Raw genomic sequence first — 22,271 nt, forward strand, 5'->3', positions numbered from 1 at the left:
TTCCTTTGTTTATACCAGGCTCAAGAAAATCTACTACCACAAGCAGTATTTCAATTGTAGGTTTAATAACAATTAGCTGAGTTGTGGCTCAATGTCCTCTTGCTGGTAAGAACACATTACCCGCAAAGAGAAAACTTAAACCAATACTTACTCAACAACGTATTTTAGGAAATCCATAGATTCCTGGGAGGCAAAAGAGAAGAAAATAACTACATTAGGCACTCTTGACGTTAATTTCACCCAGAACCAGCTAATATCAATGTTCTAATCCTTGGGGAGCTCTGGATAGCATTAGGAAAGCAGATACTATGTATTCTGTCACCTGAACGCTGGACAATTTATTCATTGATTGGTCTAATAATTCACTGATTCACTACTGATTTTGTTTGTTGAATACTAAATGGCTCTTAACTGAACAGCTTCCTTTCTGGCTCCCTTGGCACTCTTTACCTGTACACTGTAACCCTTTCTCCACTATTGTTCAGGGTCAGTTTACCTAACTAGGCTGTAACCTCTATGACAACCGTGACTGTGTTTTAGAAATGTAGGCCCATTGACACAGACAGAGCTTGGATAGAGTAAGCAATAGAATAACACTTAACACTAAGTGAATATATCCTCTTCCCCTCTCAACACTTCTGTTTTCTTATCTATAAAGTGAGGGATAAATGGAGGGGTGAGCTCATCTCTAAACTGATTTCTACTGGGGGCAATTCATGCTACAAAGTCCTCTAGACCAAAAGCCCCTGCCTGGTACTCCCCACTGTGCTCAGAGAAATAGGCAGCTATACTTACTCTTCTCTCTGTGGGTTGAGACTTTTAAAATTCTTTCTGTGTAGGGCTGGCCCCATGGCGCACTCGGGAGAGTGCAGCACTGGGAGCGCAGCGACGCTCCCGCCGCGGGTTCAGATCCCATATAGTCATGGCCGGTGCGCTCACTGGCTGAGCGCGGTGCGGGCGACACCACACCAAGGGTTGCGATCCCCTTACCGGTCACGAAAAAGAAAAAAGAAAAAAAAAAATTCTTTCTGTGTAGGGCTGGCCCCATGGCGCACTCGGGAGAGTGCAGCACTGGGAGCGCAGCGACGCTCCCGCCGCGGGTTCAGATCCCATATAGTCATGGCCGGTGCGCTCACTGGCTGAGCGCGGTGCGGGCGACACCACACCAAGGGTTGCGATCCCCTTACCGGTCACGAAAAAGAAAAAAGAAAAAAAAAAATTCTTTCTGTGGGCAGGACACAAACTAAGGCTAGTTTGGGGGTTAGGAATAAAGACAAAGAGGAAGCGAAGAATAGCAGCCACAATTTCAAGAATGACACATATATTCTTTCAAAGGGCCAGTCCTGAGAAACTGGGAGGCCATGAATGAAGATGACTTAGTCAATAGCCAAAGAGTTTAGGGAGAGTCCCAAACAAGCACTCTCGCCTGGAAAAGGCCTTAGTTAGATATAAGACCCCACAGACTCAATATGTATCAGAACAAACTCCTCATATGTTCTCAATCCTACTACTGTTCCTGCTCTCCCACCAACCCACTGTTTTCAAGTAAGAAATTTGGGCATCATCCTAGACTCCTCCCCCTCATCCCCCATCCAATTAGTCAGTGAGTTTGGGCCATCTTCTACCTCACTATTTCTTAAACACTTCTTTTTCATTTATTTGATTTAACCTCAAGCTTCATTATTTCTCACTTCAACTTTTTTGTGTGTCATAAAAAAAATGTAACATAAAGTTTATCATAACCATTTTTTAAATGTACAGTTCAGTAGTGTTAACTATATTCACACTATCATTAAATAGATTACCAGAACTTTTTCATCTTGCAAACCAAAATTCTATACCCAGTAAAAACAAGAATTCCCTTCTTTCCCTCTCCTTTGTAGCCCCTGAAAACCACCATTCTACTTTCTGTTTTTATGAATTTGACTACTTTAGATACCTCATGTAAGTGGAATCATACTTCACTTCAACATTTATAACAGTCTCATAACTGGTGTCTCTCGATATTCTTAAACACAAATCCTCTTAAATCCTTCAAAGGTTCTCCATTTGCTACAGGATAAAAGCCCCAGCTCCTTAGCTTGACACACAAGCTTAACATACATGTTCTGATTATGTATATATGTATACATCCCTCAACCACTCCCCTCATCCCATTTTAATCTCCACATTAAACTGCTTATGGTTTCCACATACAATCTTCAACAAATGTTACCAACAGCATAGCATATATAAGCATACTTCAAAAAGTTCACGGATTCATTTATCTTTTAATTCTATTTTTCCACAAATCTTTTGAAGTATGCTCATTAATGACAAACCCATTTCACTCAAAGTTCTGATCCATTACCAGCAGTATCCCTCATAAGAAAAAAGTTACGTAGCATCAGTGGGATCAGATAACTCTTAAACAGAATATGATAATGCTGGCCTGCCAAAACTATACAGCTTCCCCTTTAGAGAAAAACTAATGCAATTACAGAGTCCAAAACCACATTCAGACCTAGCCCGCAGTAACAGAGCACCTCACACTTACTGTGCTTGTGACATTCCCTTGCACCAGGCCCTCAACAAAGAGCTGGGATTTGAACTCTTTGATGAAGTTCAGCAGAGACTCAAGGGAAAGGCCATCCATCAAAGCCCGGTACTTGTCAATCATAGACCAACGGGCATATTCCAGGATTAAAAGCCGCACGTCTCTGTATAGAAGACAGGAAAAAAAATCAAAGGTTTGTTTTAAGAAATTAATCTTAATAATAAGGAAATATATGCGTATCCCCATATGAGCCAGCCATCAAAAATATATATATATATATATATTTGATCAAGTTTCTATCAATGATGTGCTTCTAAAGAGAGATGATTTCTATCACAACTTAAGATGGGGAAGCAATACTATAATCACCAAATATATATATATATATATATATTTGATCAAGTTTCTATCAATGATGTGTTTCTAAAGAGAGATGATTTCTATCACAACTTAAGATGGGGAAGCAATACTATAATCACCAAAAAGCATTTAAAATTACATACACATATTTTTAAATAGATATTCCCCAGTATAATATGTCTCAGTTGCAGAGTAAAATATTTCACATAAGTTGACAGATGAGTCAAGTTTACCCAGTCATACACGAATTTAAAATTATTACTATTTTGGTTTAAAATCTTAATAAAATTTTATTAAATACTGGAGGCCACCATTCTGGGTATCTATTATTGCAGTGACAATACAGTATAAGTAATTGCTCTAGTCCAAAATCAGACTAACTTCACCCCTTATCTCCACAACTCCCACACCACCCCCAATAAGTTGTTTGAACTTGGCAAGTTTCCTAACATCTGTGACTCAATTTCTTCATTCATGAAACAAGGAAAGTAATAATAGAGTTTTGGTGAAGATTAAATGAATAAATGTACATAAAGTTCTTAGACTAAATCTAGCATATAAATCTTCAATAAATAGAGGTTGTATTACTATCATTCTATCACACTTTAATAAAGTAAATTTCTAGAGTTATTAGATTTTAATAAAGTAGTATTTAATAAAATACTATTTTTATAAATAAAATTAAAGCAGTATTCAGGAGTTATTGGATACAGAGGTCAATTCAGGAGTTACTACATACACAGGGCTATTCATCATCCTATCAACGATTGCAGACAACTCTTTCCAACTTATATTTGGTTGTTAGCTTTTTGTGATCAAATTATCAGTTACTACATGGCTGACTCTTAACCCCTTCTTCCCCTGCTTTCTAATTCTGGTAATTTATGGGCTCATTTTAACTGTGTCAAAAGCAGGGCCTCTATATAAGGTTGTGCTGTTTGTTCATCATTACAGACACCCAACAAGGAAGTAGGGGTTTGCAAGCACATACACAAAAGGGTATATGCTCAGAGAGGAGTTTTCTCTCCCTTTCACAAAAGCTCCACCTGTTGATAGAGGGTACACTAAAGGGGTACTTTTATCTGATTCACACAAAGGTATTCTGTGGGCTACTATTAGCCCTGGACTAAAGCAAGTACTGGTTCTGATGGAAGGCCTAAAGGGGTGCCTATTAGCAGAGGTTTACACATTAGCATATAGACTGTTCATCTGCCTTTTTGATCTATTCTGGAACTTTGGCTGAATTCTGCATAGTTGAGGTTGCCAGATAAGTGACATGTTGAACAATTTAATGGAACTGCTCGTCATACCACCCAACATACTAAAATCAGCAGTAAACAATTTTGGGCTACAACAAAGCCAGCACTTTTTTAAGTGTTATTTACTTATAAAGACAGGAAAAAACACGCTTATTTACTTTCAGCCTTCTAATCAAGTACAGTAGGCTGCTTTCAGTCCGATTCAGATAGCTACTTAAGCTGGGCTTAGAAATCCTATTAACGCTGACCTTATGGTCTGGTTTCCTAAACCACAGCAACAATTCAAACACATCTAAAAATTAGCACTGAAAGTATAGCCTCATCCACCACACCTATTCAGGCCCTCCAAATATAATTTGATCTCATGTATACCCACTTGGCCAGAGTCTCAGGCTTGATGAGGATGTTAAAGTAGGTCTTCTTCAACTGCTCAGTTATCATTGTAAAGACAGCTGGTGTGGAATTGAACTCAGTTAGGTAGTCAATAATGAGCTGAAACAGTAGCTAAAAGGAAAACAAAAGAAGTACTTTAAGTGGAGAAACATGTAAATCCACTAAATTTTGGAGAGAAAAATGTTTCTTTTTGGTTTTTACCAGGGGCCCATCATGGTTGTAGGCACTGTGGAAGACACAAGAAAAGTACTACTGACTCAAAAGAACCTTCAGGGGCCAAAATCCTCAATAATTGTCAAATTTGGAGCAATGATTCTTCATTTTTTATCATTTTCATGGATATTCTCATACATCTTTTTCCTCCAAATGAATAAACAGGTATTTTATTTTTTTTCACAATACTGTAAGTGGAATATTTGTTTCTATCCATTTCTAAGTTGACATTGCTACTATGGGGGAAAAAAGCCATTGCTTTGGATATTCTGATCTTATGACTAGCCACAACACACCAAATTATTTTAGTAGTGTCTTAATTTTTCTAAGAATACACTCATATCATCTTCAAAAAAATTTTTTCCAAGAAAGTTTTCATTTTATTTCACTTTTTCATTTTATTGTAGTAGTCAGAGCCTACAAAATGATGTTGAATAATAGAGGTGGTTGTGGGTTATTCTTGGCTTGTTCCTGATTCTAATGTTCAGCCTTTCATCAGTTAATGTAACAATTGCCGTTACTGTTTTTTAATTAAGGCTTTTATTGTGTTTAAGTAATTTCCCTCCATTCCTTTTTATTAGGAATGCCAACTCAAATTTATCAAATGATTTTTTGACATTTATCATTATATTCACAGTGGTTCTCTTTTGACTTGTGTTATAATGAATTATGTTTATCAACTTCCTAATACTGAACAATCCTGGCATTCCTGGTACTTGGTCATGGTGAATTATTCTTTTTCCTATATTGGATTTAATTTTCAAATTTTTAGGAAGTTTGTATCTATATATTCTATAGGTGAAATTGGTCCATAGTTTTCTTTTCCTTTTTATTTTTATTTTTTTGGTGGCTGGCTGGTACGGGGATCCTAACCCTTGACCTTGGTATTAATAACACTGCACTCTAACCAACGGAGCCAACCAGCCAGCCGGTCTCCAGTTTTGTATACACAGATATATATGTTCTATATTAGGTTTTAATATTAAGGGTAGGTAAGCGTCATAAAATGAAGAACATCAAACACTTCTCTACAGTTTATATTTTTAAAAAGCTTTCCAGCTAATTCCCAAACATACTTTCCAAATGAAAACCACTACATTAGGCTTTAATCTGTTTGAATCTTAAGCTACATTATATTTAGGCTTTTGGAGGCTGACAAAAGCAGAATATCCCATGGTGCCTCCTCTTAAGACCAATCTTTGTTCCCTGGGTAGACAGAGAGCAGTGTGGGTACGAAGGCAAGAGCTATATTCCTTTCTTGGGTTTTTGCCAACATGGAGGCTATCGCTTCCGAGAATAGGTCTAACTAACTTCTGGCAGGACCTTTCCTCTAGAATTTTTCTTGTATGAACCCAGTTACACAAACCTTAATATAATATATATTCTACCCAAGAAACCTAGATATAAAATTTGTTTTGGGGTACATTATATTATTTTACCTGGTATTTAAAAATTTGACTCCCTTAGCTATCATCCCATATTATTTTATTCTCTGCTTATGAAGTTTTTGACAAAGCGACACTAGAACACATTCCTTACCAAGAGGTAAATTACTGATATGATATAGACACTGTTTCTAAAAGGCTTATAAACTTAGAAGAGAAACAAGACATACACATTGAAACAATGGGAGAGAGTGCAAGAAGAGGAAGAAAGGGCACAAACATTTGAGTTCTATTCTATATCAGGCAATGTGCCAGGTCCTTTAAATTTGTTATTGCTATATGGTAAGAAATTTAGCTCAAACCAGACTTAAATGCCAGTGTTGGCTGCAGAGAAATTGACCACAAAGGGAAATGAAATCAATCCTAAAGCACAAGCTGTGCTGTATGTATTGCCAATAATTCATGAAATATATGTTGTTCTTATATATGGTCAGTCAAAGTTAGAATAACTATCATAGCCAAGAAAACTCATGATAAACCACATTAATAAATATTTCCACGTACAGCACCCCATTCACAAACCTCTATGCTTGGTGCTATCGGGGCAAAAAACATAAATATAATATTTTAAAGCTCTCTGAGGAAAACAGAGTACTTGTACTTACAGGTAGTTTATGGTTGAATCCTTTCACTCGAATAATTAAACCATGTTCTCCAGCTACCAGTTTATACTCCAGTTGTGCCACATCTGCTTCATAAGCTGGTTCCGCAAGGTTATGAGTAAGGATGTTGACAAAGATATCAAAGAGGACCACACTGAGAAGTAGAAAATGCATATAGCATTATTAATTGGCAAGAAAGCCATGAAGAAATAGATATGCTTCAATTTACAGTAAGAAAATTCTCTTTTAGAAGGGTGTTAATTTCCTACTCCAGAATATAAAACTATACTAATTTAATTCAAAAGTAAACAGATATAGCTTACTCAGGACTCAGATTCATAGGTGCATTATAGAACTCCTACCTTCAACAGTGCTTCCCAATCTTTTTCATGTCATGTACACATAGAAAATGATAATATTTATATTGCACAACAGAATAAATGAGATAGGCATCAGAGGCAACTGGCCTAAAGACTCTGGCTACCCTCCAGGCTTAGGCTTCTTACTGATGAATTTAAAATATCAGGGAAAGGAAGGAGGAGGAGAATGCATTTTTTAGAATGGATATAAGTAAATTTTAGTGCTGCTTGTCATTTAAGGTTGGATTTTATAGTTAAGTGGCAAATGAAAGTAAGAAGTGCACTAAAATTTCCTGAGCACCTCCTATGATTCAGGAACATTTTAGGGTCTCTGACCTCCTACAATGTAGCTATCTACATAAATACATAAGTAACTTCCTAAGAATAAAGTATAATCACATTCCTTGGCAGTTTTTAAATACAGGATCAACAGATCCATCAGTCCTCATTATATACTAGAAGCTAACCCAAACTGATCTCTAAGGAACTTTCCCAATCCAGTAAGTCTATTACTAGCCTATCAGCATGTTTTACTTATGGGTGCTGGCCGTGGAGCAGCCTCAGTTCTATATTAATGTTTAGTATTGATACAAATAACTTGTTTGGAGCACAGAATATGTATGTAAATTAGCAACACAGCTCAAGTAAGGATAAAGAACATGATGGAACGATTCAGAATAAAACAAACAAAATAATTTTCAACAAAATAAAATTATTCCGGAAAAGACGACAATTGCTTACTTTGTTGCAGACTTCTGTATCAAAGGTGAGATCAGATGGAAACGTATATATGCTGAAAGAAAAAACACCATAGATAAAACATATAGAAGACCAGAGGCCTCAAATATTTTTTTATACACCTGCTATTTTTCCCTAATTTTTTTTAAATTCTAAAATAAGATATTACTCCTTAAATCCTCATTACATTTTTATTCTTAAGGATCTTTAAAAAATAATATTTACCATTCCAAACAAAGTGTCTTATAAGGCACACTTTAATGTATGGGAATCAGATATACAGCTGGCCCTCAGTATCCATGCGTTCCACATTCATAGATTCAATCAACCATATATCAAAAATACTCAAAAAAAGAAAAAATAGTTTGTGTACTAAGTATAGACTTTTTATATGTACAGACTTTTTTTATACGGACAGAATGCAGTTTTTTTATATATATATACAGAATAATTTCCTTCATCTACTCTTACTCTATCTCTTTTTAAAAATAATATTCAAATACCACCAACTCCTTAAGATAGCCAAACACCTGGCTCTGCTTTCATTTAACTGAAGGAAAAATATCTGAAAACAATTTCATCCTGGGCTTGAATTTTTATTTCCTGGAAATTGGAGGATCTATAAGGATTACTGTGACAGCACAGGAGCACAGTATAAATCCGATAAATAAGCCTAGAAAAAGTCTTCAAATGGAAGGGGAAGGGGAAAAGAAGGCAGACAACAAACACAGGAAAAAAAGGTTGTTACAAAGTAGAGAAAAATCTGTTTTACTTATTTTACTCCTTTTATGGAGGGCAACATTTTACCTTTGGGGATTTTGAATTTGTTGTCTTTCTTATACCACAGGCAACCTTGTGGAGTGTTCACAATTTTAACAGGGTATTCTGTTTCAGGGCAATCAAAAGCCTTTAACGTAAAGTCCGTGGCTAAGAAAAGAAAAGAGAAATAATTCATTCAGGTATTTCAGCAGGATTCCCAGCAATTTGTTCTTGACCTCAAAAGTGTACGTAACTTTTCTTTGTGGCAAAAATAAGCCAAATTCAAATACTGGAGTACAGTAAATTAGTAGAACAATACTGAAAACAAAACTATCTTGGTCTTAAACTAAACTAAGATCTATAATTTCCTAACAGTTGACTCTGATCTCCACACATTCTGTTTCACTCCCTTTCTCAAAGACAATCTTAACTGTAAGAGGGACCTTTGGTCAGGATAGTCATATAAACCCCTTTGTGAATGAAATCACTCTTCTTGGGTTTTGGTGACTGGCCAGCACGGGGATCTGAACCCTTGACCTTGGTGTTATAACTCTCACAATGTTGTGCAACCACTGCTTCTGTCTAGTTGCTTCTAACCATCTAAGCTAACTGGCCAGCCCTGAAACCATTCTTGAATGAGAATGTCTTTTATCAACCTTACGGATATTTGAAAGATTACAAAATAGTTCTGCTCAAAGTGAAATTTGTCCTCTCAAAATGTTTCATCAACATGTAGGTGAGAAACAGCTAATTTTTTAAAAAATTAAGACTAAAAAATTTTTTTGCTATTATTTAGTTTTTAAAACTGGGTTGTTTAGAAATTTAAAGTTTGGGGCCGGCCCGGTGGCTCACTCGGGAGAGTGCGGTGCTAACACCAAGGCCCCGGGTTTGGATCCCATATAGGGATGGCCGGTTCACTCACTGGCTGAGCGTGGTGCTGACAACACCAAGTCAAGGGTTAAGATCCCCTTACCGGTCATCTTTAAAAAAAAAAAAAAAAAAAAAAGAAATTTAAAGTTAAAGATGTAGAATTGAATTGTCCAAAATACACAAGACTTTTTTTTTTTAAGGCTTTTTGTCTTATTCCCTAATTAAGGTGAGAGTCACACAACATAAAATTAATCTTTTTTTTTTTTTCCCTTTTTTTGTCTTTTTTTTACTGACCGGTAACAGGATCGCAACCCTCTGTGTTGCGCCCGCACCGCGCTCAGCCAGTGAGCGGGAACCGGTCTCCACATGGGATCCGAACCCTCGGCAGGAGCGCCGCCGTGCTCCCAAGCAGCGCACTCTCCAGTGCGCCACCGGGCCAGCCCAAAATTAATCATTTTAAAGTTAACAATTCAGGGGCATTGAAACACTCACAATGTTGTGCAACCACTGCTTCTATCTAGTTCCAAAACATTCTCATCTCCTCAAAAAGAAACCCCATAGTCATTAAGGAGTCATTCCCCATTCCCTACTCCCCTAACCCCTAGCAACCATCAGTCTATGTTCTGTCTCTATGGATTTACCTATTCTGGATACTTCATATTAATGGACTCATACAATATGTAACCTTCTGTGTCTAGCTTCTTTCACTTGGCATGACGTTTTCAAGATTCATCAACATTATAGAATCTGTCAGGACTTTATTTCTTTTTATGACTGAGTAATATTCTAAAGTATGTATACACCACAATTTGTTTATCTACTCATCCACTGAGGAACATTTGAGCTGTTTCCATCTTTTGGCTATTATGAATAGTGCTGCTATGAACATGCATGTATATATATTTGTCTGAGTACGTGTTTTCTATTCTTTTGGTATAACTAGGAGTGGAATTGCTAGGAAATAAGACGTTCTGAGTAAATCATAAACAACTATAAATCCTTTGACATAGGATCAGTAGCATTCAAATTTTTTTTTACCACAACTCACAGCTGGAAATGTATTTTCCACTGCAAGCTAGCTGACAGATATACATATATATTACCTATCTGGAACATAAGTTCTTGAAATAATTCTCTTCCTATATTCAATAAAATATTTTACTATATCCCATTCTAATTGATTTTTTAATGTTTTCACAGCTCATTAAACTGACTTCACAACCCATTACATTGATTTCATAACCTAAACGGGATGCAAACTGCAGTTGGAAAAACAGTAGAACATCTTGACAAAATAATGAAAATTTCTAAGGAAACTGATGTGAAAGGATCAGCTATGATGTACAATAAAAAGCATAAACTTCAGAGAGCTCCAAGATCTGTGTTTAAGTCCTAGTTTCTCCATTTGCCCACTGAATAGTCTTGGACAAATCACTTTGCCTTTCTGAACCTCAGTTTTCTCATTCAGAGAAGTAAGAAAATAGTAATGCTTGCTCCAGGATGTTATTGGGAATCTCAAATACAAATTCATATGGTACTTTGTAAAACATAATGTACTATACAGGTGCATTTTGTTTATTAGTAAATGGATATATTATTTATAATGATAGCTATTTTGCTGACCTATGTACTTGTTTTCAGCTGGAAGATGAAGATCTGGATTTAATTCAAAATTACTCTTCCAGAGTTCGGCCCAAGAGTTTTCAACATCTGTAGAAAGGAAAAACAAACTGATTCAATAAACAACACAATGTTCAGAATTCTCTTAACAAGCCAGTCATCAGCTGGCCTCTACAAATCAATTCTCCTTTCTCAGGAATACTGTGACTGACATATCCAGGCATTCTAGAATCTAGACACTCAAAGTGTGGTCCCAGCAGCACTGGGATTGCCTGGGAGATTGTTACAAATGCAGAATCTCAAGCCCTACCCAGACCCACTAAATCGAATACATATTTTAATAAGATCTCCAGGTGATGCGCATGCACAGTGAAGTTGAGAAACACTTTTCTAAAGTGAAGTTAAAACTCTGCCCCCAAAATACAAAGACAAAAGGATTTTTTCACTAACTAATATAAACACAGCAGAAAAATAAGTTCTTGCAAAGTAGTATGCTTCACTTCAAAGTGAACTTTTTAAAAATTATAACCTTTTCTCCACAAGAACCATCAGAAAAATTATCGAATAAAAATTCCCAGGTGAGACAAGATATACCTAAATGTAGGACCAATGTTCAAATGTTACCTTCTATACTATACTGAGTCCCAAACCATTTCTCCTTGAGGTCACATTTTCCTTCATTAGCACCAGACAGTAGAACAAGATTTGCTTTTTGAGGAACTAACTGATGAAGGGCTTCAGCAATGACCTAATTGGGGGATGGGGAGAGACAAATACAATAACAATTTTAACCTAATACATCTCTGTTAAAAAAAGAAAAGGGCAAAGTCACATTGTTAGACACCCCAAAATCCTAGAATCTTGATGCTCATGAAACTATTACTCTACTCCACAAACACTATAAGTTACAAAGCTTTATTAGTTTCAAAAACTTTTTTTCAGCTTTATTCAGGTATGATTGACAAATATCAAATATGGGGGGTTTTTTTGTCCTTTTTTTTTTGAGACCGGCCGCACCACGCTCAGCCAATGAGCGCACTGGCAGCCATCCCTATATAGGATCCGAACCTGCGGCGGGAGCACTCCTGCGCTCCCAGTGCCGCACTCTCCCGAGTGTGCCATGGGCTCGGCCCCAAATATGTTTTTTGATAATGCTTTAAACCATGCTCATCTCAAATCCCACATATTAACAGCACCAGCAGTAAAAATAGCTATCATTTACTAAGCTCTTACTACGTGCCAGGAAGTGTTTAACATACGTTATTTCATTTAATCCTAAAAATAATCCTGAAGTATACCCATTTTACAGAAAATAACACTCTGCTTCAGAGGTTAAAGGTTAAGTAATTTGCTTAGGTTAAAGACTATGGAATTTGCACAGCACAATACAGCAAAAAGTGGCAAAAGTGGAGTTCTAACCAAGTTTGTACATGATTCGAGAGACTATGCCCTAACAGCTATGTTTTATACCACTTCAATACTCAAGAATCAGTAAAATGATGCCAGTGTAGAACCTCCTTCAATAATTCTCCAGATATGATAAGGACTGTACACAGGATTTTGTGGGTTAATTTGCAACCTAAGTACCATTCAAACACCATATCTTTGAGAAAAAACAACTGGTGGTTCAGAAAAAAATACAGGGGCCCCTGGGCATAACCATCCTAGGCAGAAGGTAAGAATGTGTAGTTGTTAACTTCTTCTTTACCTTTCCCTATCCTCTTTAAAACTAGTAATTTTGGAATACCATTTGCCAAAGTTTCTCAGCCTCAGCACTATTAACATCTTGAGCCAGATAATTCTTTGTTATAGGGTGCTGTCCTCTGTATAGGATATTTAGCAGTATCTCTGGCTTCCACCCACTAGATTTCAGGAGCACCCCACCCTCTACCCCCAAGCTGTGAAAACCAAAATGTCTTCATATACTGATAAATGTTCCCTGGGCAGCAAAATTACCCCTGGTTAACTACTGCTACCCTATATAGCAAAATATATAAAGGAAAATGACTTATTCCCCAGTAATGGAGGAATGACCCTGACCAACTATTTATTTTTATATAATATTACCTATAAGTCATATGTTTCTAATCAAGAGAATCATATATTTTTCTTACAAATATTTTCAAAATGATTAAAAATTTAATTGTTCTGAGTCTCCAATTGAATTAAAACATAAACTAGACAACTCTTTAAGCATGTTTACCAACTAAACCATATAATTCTTAGGAACTGCTTTAACTATTTTAATAGATGTTTCAACACATGAAAAGCTGTAAAAATAGTACAGAAGAAGACTTGATTTTCTCCTTTCATACTAAAATATAATCATGTAAAAGAATCATGAAAAACTATCCACATAACTATTGATATTTCTTTTATTTAAACAAACAAAAATCCTGATTAAATATAACCAAGTTTTCTCCGTTCCAACAGCTGTTAAGTACATCTCTGTAGTTTCTCACCCTCCTCTTTTCCTAAAACTAAGTTTTAGAAGTGGAAACCTCCTTACTTCTGGTTTGTATTCAAAAAGAAGCTGGTCTCCAGTGAGAAAGTCCTGCAGTGGATACAGTTGCATGTTTTCACACATGTTTTCCACATACTCAACTGGATCTGTCTGTAAAGAGGTAAAATTATTTCACACCAGAACCTCTCCATTATGATCCTTAATTTGCCACAACATACAAATACTCTCTTTTTTTAACAATAAAACCAAAAGCTTCCGAACAGATATAACCAGATATAATTGCAGCTTAAGTATCGGATGCTCAGAATTCTAAGAAAACAGCTGGAGCTACTACCTTTTAAGTTCAGAACAATTACCACACTGAACTATAAATGCTTGTTTACCTGTGAAGTGCCCTACATGACTGTGAGGTCAATAAAGAAAGGGAACCTATCACTATAGCACTATCACCAAAAAACTATTTGTAATCATCAATCAAACCAATGAGGAAATCAAAATGTGAGTGTCATTAGGTAAAAGTGTTGAGATAAGAAGTTATATTAATCAGGACACTATCTCAGTTTCAAACTAAAAGCATCACTCTAAGTTCTCTGCCCCATGAAATGGAAATACAATCAATTCAAGTATTTAACGAGCACCCTGATACCCAGAAACTTAAAAATGACAGGTCCTTCAGATAGCAAGTGGTTCCATTCCCACATTTTACAATAAGGATTGATTAGGTGACACTCTCAAGGTCACACAGTGAGTGACAGACAAAGCAGACATTAGAATTCTGGTCTCCTAATGTTATCTGCATACTCTTCCCAAAACACTGCACTGCCAGTCCTTTACTGGACAATGTGGGTTTTTTCTCATCTAATGGAAGACAGAATACAAGTGAAGGTTACTGCATTCATGGAGGGGAAATGAGACATGCGTACATAAAATTAGAGACCATAGGTATATGTTATCTCCTACATTTTCACATAAAAAATAAAATAAGGAAAAAGTAAGGAAAGATTCACTGCTAGCTTTTTCTACCCTATTTCAGGAAACATTCCTGAATCATCAAGTTGACTAGTCACTACAGTGCTATTTATTGTTTAAAATGATGACTCTCACTATATTCTAATTTTTTTAATCAGTTATCTTCACCAGCTATTTACTTATAACTTAATTGCTCTAATCAGTATGGTATAAAATTGAGTGACTGAAAGTATTTCCTATGAATAACACCAAGGACTATGGCTGAAAAACAGATCTTTGATGCCAAGGCAATAGAGAAAATACTGGGGAAAAAACACTTAAATGTTATCTTTTAATTTTTTTGAAGATAAAATTCACATACCATAAAATTCACCCTTTTAAAGTGTACAATTTAGTTGCTTTTAGTATATTCACAAAGTTGTGCAACCATCACCACTATCTAGTTCCAGAACACTTTCATCACCCCAAAAGGAAAATTCATACCCATTAGGCAGTTGCTCCTCACGACTCACTCCCCTCAGTCCCTGACAGCCATTAGTCTGTTACGTCTCTATGAATTTACTTATTCTGGGTATTTCAAATAAATGAACCCATATAATATGTTAAATTTTGTGCCTGGCTTCTTTCACTTAGCATAATGTCTCAAGGTTCATCCATGTTATAGCATAAATCATTCTTTTATGACTGAATAATATTCCACAATATTATTATAATAATATAATATTCCATAATATGTTTTATTTATCCAATCATCGGTTTATAGACATTTCAGTTGTTTCTGCCCTTTGACTGTAATGAATAATGTTGCTATTGTTGTGGAAATGGAGTTGGCAAGAAGCGACTGATACTCAGGTTGGAAAGCCAGGTACTTATTATGCCGGTGAGCCCAGACAAGCTAATGCTTGGAAATCTGGACCTCGAGCTCAGGTCTTACAAAGTTTTTATAGGTGACACATTTACAAGGCTAGCATATCAGTAAGTTTCAGTTTTCGGAATTCATGTGGTGTAGGCAGATAAGCAAGCTAAGCTTGGTTACAGAAGCCAAAAAGGCAAGTAGTGATTAGAGGCCAGACTAGCGTAGCAAGCAAATATTGTTTCAAAGACAAAATATTACTTCAAGGACAAAACAGGCTTATGAGAAAATTATTTTGGCATTTTCTCCTATGAATACTTATGTACAAGGCTTTGTGTGGACATATGTTTTCAATTCACTTTTTTTTTTTAAATCCTTTTTTTTGTTTTTTTAATCTTTTTTTTTTTTGGTGGCTTTCTGGTACAGGGATCTGAACTCTTGACTTTGGTGTTAATCAGCATCACGCTCTAACCAACTAAGCTAACCAGCCAGACTTTTTTTCAATTCTCTTAAGTGTATGCCTAATAGTGAAATTGCTGGTTCAAATGGTAACTCTGTGTTTAGCTTTTTAAGGAACTGGCAAACTGTCTTCCAATGCAGCTGTACCATTCCCACCAGCAGTGTATGAGGGTTCCAATTTTTCCACATTCTCTCCAACACTTGTTAAATCTCCAACAAGTCACTTTTTATGGTTGTTTACTACAAACTCTAACTGCCTTCCATTATCAATTGTTACATATTGCTACTGTTTATCTGCCTACAGAAAAGTACAGTTGACCATTGAACAATGCAGGGGTTAGGGAGTTAGGAGAGCCCACCCCTCTGCTCAGTCCAAAATCTGCATATAATTTTTGATTCCTTACCTACTGCTGACCCGAAGCCTTACCAATAACATAAACAGTTAACACATATTTTGTATGTGATAGGTATAACACACTATATTCTGACAATAAAGGAAGCTAGAGAAAAGAAAATGTTAAGAAAATCATTAGAAAGAGGAAATACATTTAAAAAACATTGAAATACACTGAAAAAAATCCACATATAAATGGACCCAAACAGTTCAAACCTGTGCTGTTCAAGGGTCAACTGTACTTAATTAATAAAACAATTTCTCATCATACTCTTGTTTAAATAGTTGATTTATGAAAGACATACTGAGTCCGAGTTCCTGTGTAAAATTTTTTAAAGTTTTTAAAATTTCTTAATTTAAAAAAAAAGTATAGTTTGAATAATTTGAAAAAGGCATTCCTATTTGCCTTTATCAATGCAGACTAGAAAAATGTCTGAAGAGGAGACATCCCAATTTTGCTTAAAACAAAAATGTATAAACCTAAAAACAAATAATCTGACCTGCTTGAGTTAGTTTGGCAGTTCATGCAGAGAAATAGTTTTTTCTGATTTATTCTAATTTTGCAGTGTTAGGTTTTAATCTAAGATATTTTGGGCTCATGTTTTTAAATCAAGTATTCATAAATACTAACAAAGATTAAAAAAATGAAAAGCTACAAAATGGGGAGATGGCATTAAAAAAATCTTGAAATGTCTTGCTAAGAAGGAACTGAAGAGGCAAAGAGAAAATGTCATTTATTCAACCAATGCTCAAAAGCCTATCCCAGAAAAAAGGAAACTGGGTATCACCTTTACACTTATAGTTGAAGTTCACAACTCTTACTCCCACTTCTTCCCTGCCACAGTTCTAGGCCACGTGTTGCCACCTTAGCTGATGAGGAGACTGAACAAAATCACTCCTGGTAATGTGTAGATAGTAGGATTTGAGGGTTCTATGCATACCAATCTATTTATAGGGAAGAGTGTCTATAGGACACTTTTATGGCCAATACGAGTCAGGGCAGCCTTTCTGTTTTCACAGAATAAGTTATTTCAAATTCAAACAACTTCTTTTCAAGGATATAGAGGACATTACATAGAAGTCAACAGCAACTGGAAACTTACACTTTTTGCGATCTTCCCCTCATGTACATAAGTCTTCCCTACTTATAAAAAATACTCAGGGAATAGTTCTGGTGATGATCCAAAAAGCCAGCTTTCAAGATGCTCTCTGAACTGGTTGTAAATCAGGAGCTCTTTAATCTAGGGTCCACATTTCAGATTCCTCTACCGGCCTACCGCCAAAGAAAAAAAAAAGTCTAGGGTCCACAGGCATCCCCCACAAGATGTCAGTGGACAAATTCAGGAGGATCCATAAATTTGATTGGGAAGAAATTACATATTTATATTCATTAATCTCTAATTTTGCTTTTTATAGAATTATGAATATGGGCAACAAAACAGTAGTATTTACAATATCTATAACTATCACCATTAGAAATCACAACATACTTATTGCAGATACCTCCAAACATCATGTATACTCATTGCTACTTAAAAATTGTGAAGATTATTAGACCTACCACTAGACCTTGTTATTTAATATATTAATAAAGAGACATATTACTATTTTGTACTATTTTGAATACTTTATTTCAATGTTTCATTGTAAACTACTGTACTTAATTTTATGTATTTAAAAACACTATTCTATAGATTATATATAAATTAACAGTATTATTTCGATGTTAAATTTCCCAACTGTGACAACTATATTGAGGTTATGCAAAAGAATGCCTTTGTAGCAGATACATGCTAAAAATTATGGAAGGTGAAGTATAAAGTATTATGATATCTGTAATTCTCAAATGGTTCAGGGAAAAAATACACACACACTCTCTCGCTCTCTATTAGGAGAGAGAGAAAAAAGAAAATATGACAAAATATTAACAATTGGTGAATCTAGGTAAGGAATATACCAGTGATAAATGTACTAATATAACAATTTTTCTGACAGTTTAAAAAGTTAAGAGGATGAAGTATTATTCTGCGGAGGGGTCCACAGGATTCAGCAGACTTCCAAAGGAATCCAAGGCACAAAAGAGGTTAAAAAAAACAAACTTCTACTCTATACTCTTTACCTTTCAGCCTTATATAATACCTTCCTTTCATATCCCTTATCCTACAAACAGGATAATTAACTTTTTCACAGTACCCCAGACTTCCTTACTTATGTGTCTCTGATTCTCTACTCTATACTCTTTACCTTTCAGCCTTATATAATACCTTCCTTTCATATCCCTTATCCTACAGACAAACAGGATAATTAACTTTTTCACAGTACCCCAGACTTCCTTACTTATGTGTCTCTGATTTCCTAGAATGTAACCAAACCTTATTTTTTCATGCTAAACTCAATTCAAATTTACCACATCCGTGAGGCCTTACCTGATCCTATTTCAATCAAGCAAAATGCTCTCCTTTCTCTGAAATCCCAAAGCATAGTATTTCTAACATTATACATGGTAATTACTATAGATTACCTTGTAGAATGTCTTCACAGTATCTGAAATCCCAAAATATCAAATACCATAGCAAGCTCTCCATGCATGTTTATCAAAGGGATAGACAGATAGATGACTACCCAGATAAATGATTGCCACACAACATAACTTACATATCTGCCTAATCCTCTCACTGTTACTCAATATAAATACTCAAAAACACAAGAGTTAATTTTTAGATAGCCTCAAGGCCATCTTCAGACTCACATGACAGAGAGTAGCAGAATTAAAACTCCAGTGACACTTCTGAAAAGAGGAACAATGGCCACACTAGTTTCAACTCGGTCACAGATAACATTCAAAAAGAATTTGACTTCCAGTACCTGTTCTTGGTAATGAAATTCATTATCCTCAATTTTCTGAATCTCTTCAAAAATTCTATGAAAGAAGAAAACTATAATTAGAAGATATATTAAAATTTCTCATTAGAATCACCAACAAGAGAAGCATAAAGATAAAGGGACTATCTACCCTAAGTGAATCATTGTGCAGTATATGCATGTATTGAAACAACACATTGTACCCCACAAATATGTACAAGTAAATGTTAAAAGAATAATAATAATAACAACAATAAATAAAATCACTGAAAATAAATACATAAATAAAGGGACTGGCCACATAAATGTAAAACCTTAGTGTACACTCACATGTAGAGGGATGAGGATATGAAGCCAGTAAAGGAAAAGAGTAAGAAAGGCCTGAAAAACCATCAAGGCATGACTAAAGCAAGTCTACTGACAGCCTGAAGGCTAAAATGTACTAGGATTGACTCCTGGCCTCATTCTAATAAGTATGTATTACCTTTTTTCTGGGCCTAACTTCTGAAGCATTTTTAAATACTGAAAGACAGTATGAGCAACCTGAAAACAAAACATCTTATTAGTCTTTTGCATAAAGTGATATCTATATAAAAGAAAAACAACTCCATTTTAATTATTTACCTCATAGAAATGTTCATAACCCTCATCAGTCAATGTAATAGAAATGCTGAACACTGAATAAGTAGAATTTTGCTCAAATCCTGTCTCACCATTTCCACCAAACAGTGCAAGAGCCCAGCACCTATGGTTGGGAAAAAATTAATCCTGTCAGTACATCTCTGGACTGACAGTCTACAAATACTTCAAATTAACAAAATAGGCTTTCTGTGTAAAATTTGAGAATCTCAGTCTTTGATACAAACATATACTTTCCAATAGTAAGATTAAAAGTACAAATTTTAAAAGCATAAGGCCTCCCAAAGAATTATAGTACAATTAGGAATCACTGAAAGAAAAATAGCTGTCTTTACTTGTTTAATAGAAATACCAGTAGATACTTCAATACAGTAAAACAGGAAAAGTTTTATAAAGCCAAAGCAATTCTTGTTGCAGAGAACAATACAAAATATTAAAATTATGGTTGCTGGGAGGTATTTCACTACTATTTTTGTCTCCTGAGAAGCCTTACAACACTTCAAAGACATCCCTCTTTAGAAAGTCAAGTGAGCTTTTTGAGACTATCATTAACCTACTTTGGTTGCATAACAAAGAAGCAATGAAACTTTATTTTTTCCTGACTAGAATAATCCTGAAAACCTAAAATAAGGGAGGAGGACACCAGAATGAAGAACTTGATATTTTAATAAAGTTCTGTGAGATAAAATGGTTGTGCACATCTCAAAGCATATTACATATGTTGTGAAAGGAGTATATGTACCCAGTATCGTTTATTCTTTTATAATAACTTTGCCTCTCAGCTTTCTTTGACTCTTGTAGTACACATCAGCGTCTCAAAGTACTTAAGTTTCCACTCTCAAATAATTAGCATATATAAAAATCAAACAAGGAATTGCTTTAATGCATTGGTCCTAATTCTAAAGTTATATTCTATTATTTGGCTATAGGTGACTTAAGTACTTAACTGCACTAGGAGACATTCTGCTAACATGGCTACATATACTATTTACAGTCTCACATATTTATTATGATTTATCTATCTGCTCAGTAAGGTTTTCACTGAAGTCCACCTTTTGAGTTGGGAAAGCCTGGAGATACACAGCATTTAAACAACTGACTTCTTCACTATTGAGTCAAATCTGAATTCTTGATTACAGCTAACCTTTTTATGCAATTCTGGAATCTATTAGTTTCATTTATGATTTTTTAAATTTTGTGTACATTAGCTTCCAAAAGGGGTAAAAGGTAGTTCACAAGGAAATACACAAATATAATATGGCCATTAAAATAATCTAGGTTATTAAGATGACTATAATTAAGCAGTAAATTTTATTCTAGGCTTCCTGGCACCTAAAGCAAAAGAATGTATTATATAACGTTTATTGTCCACTATTTTTCAGAGATTGCTACACTGAAAATACTTATTAACCGGTTATTAAGATGACTATAATTAAGCAGTAAATTTTATTCTAGGCTTCCTGGCACCTAAAGCAAAAGAATGCATTATATAACGTTTATTGTCCACTATTTTTCAGAGATTGCTACACTGAAAATACTTATTAACTGAATACTTACTTTTTTCTAAGGTAAGAAAGAATGCTGCCTTTGCCTTCATGTCCAACCAGCCAGGAGATATAATGAAGTGGTTTCACCCTTTCAGAAAATTTTTAAGGTCAGAAATCCAAAAAATCAAGGTATAAATTCACCAGAAAATCGTACTTCTAAGACTATAATACTTGATAATACAATTATAATTTTATTCTCACATAAATCCACTAAGAATGAAATTGTAATTTAATAGCAGCGAGATAAAAAGAGAAAATATAGTAAAATATAACTTCTTCATCTGAAATCACTGAATGAATGTAATCATTCAAAAATTGAAGGCTATTACTTTTTTTCTTGAACACCAAACTTGCTTTCATGATAAAATCTTTAATTTCTGTTTCACCCAAAATGGAAATAATATAGATTCTTTATCATTTTAGAGCCTAATACAGATATGAATCACTCTTTGTTTATAAAAGCTTTCAGTACTGCATCAGGCTCTGTGATAAAGAGAAATGTGTTTCTCTAAGGGTCAGAAAATCTAGGTTATAATTTTAGTTTTTCCTTTAAATAAATCATGACCTTGAGCAAGAGACTACACACCGCACTGTATTTTTCTTTTTCTCTTCATTTGCCTAACTTCTTACTCATCATGCAAATGCAGTCACAGATGTGAAAATGCTTTATCATCTAATAATGTAATAGTCTCAGTAGTTGTTTATATGTTACTCAAATTGTCTTCTCCCACTGGCTTCTACTATAATTTTGGAAATGTATTCCTACCAAAACAAAGATATACAGAAAAACTGAGTTAGAAAATCTAATTAGAGGGCCAGCCCCGTGGCTCACTCGTGAGAGTGTATAGTGCCAAGGCCGCAGGTTCAGATCCTGTATAAGGGATGGCCGGTGAGCTCACTGGCTGAGTGTGGTGCGGACAACACCGAGCC

The 22,271-nt window shown here is 35.3% G+C and overlaps 1 protein-coding gene across 1 annotated transcript in view; it reads right to left on the reverse strand.

The window, feature by feature from the left end:
- Positions 1–22,271, reverse strand: part of NRD1 (nardilysin (N-arginine dibasic convertase)) — an 87,912-nt gene that overhangs the window by 5,754 nt on the left and 59,887 nt on the right. The window contains exons 12-24 of the mRNA XM_008580559.1: positions 21,352–21,429; positions 19,780–19,900; positions 19,640–19,698; positions 19,159–19,213; positions 13,664–13,768; positions 11,779–11,902; positions 11,158–11,244; positions 8,713–8,832; positions 7,909–7,960; positions 6,812–6,962; positions 4,532–4,659; positions 2,537–2,699; positions 152–183 (exon numbers count right to left, since the gene is read on the reverse strand). Coding sequence (XP_008578781.1) covers positions 152–183; positions 2,537–2,699; positions 4,532–4,659; positions 6,812–6,962; positions 7,909–7,960; positions 8,713–8,832; positions 11,158–11,244; positions 11,779–11,902; positions 13,664–13,768; positions 19,159–19,213; positions 19,640–19,698; positions 19,780–19,900; positions 21,352–21,429 — 1,275 coding nt within the window. The remainder of the gene's footprint in view (positions 1–151; positions 184–2,536; positions 2,700–4,531; positions 4,660–6,811; positions 6,963–7,908; positions 7,961–8,712; positions 8,833–11,157; positions 11,245–11,778; positions 11,903–13,663; positions 13,769–19,158; positions 19,214–19,639; positions 19,699–19,779; positions 19,901–21,351; positions 21,430–22,271) is intronic.

The sequence above is a fragment of the Galeopterus variegatus genome, unplaced genomic scaffold (genome assembly GCF_000696425.1).
Source record: "Galeopterus variegatus unplaced genomic scaffold, G_variegatus-3.0.2 Scaffold6, whole genome shotgun sequence".
NCBI lineage: Eukaryota > Metazoa > Chordata > Mammalia > Dermoptera > Cynocephalidae > Galeopterus > Galeopterus variegatus.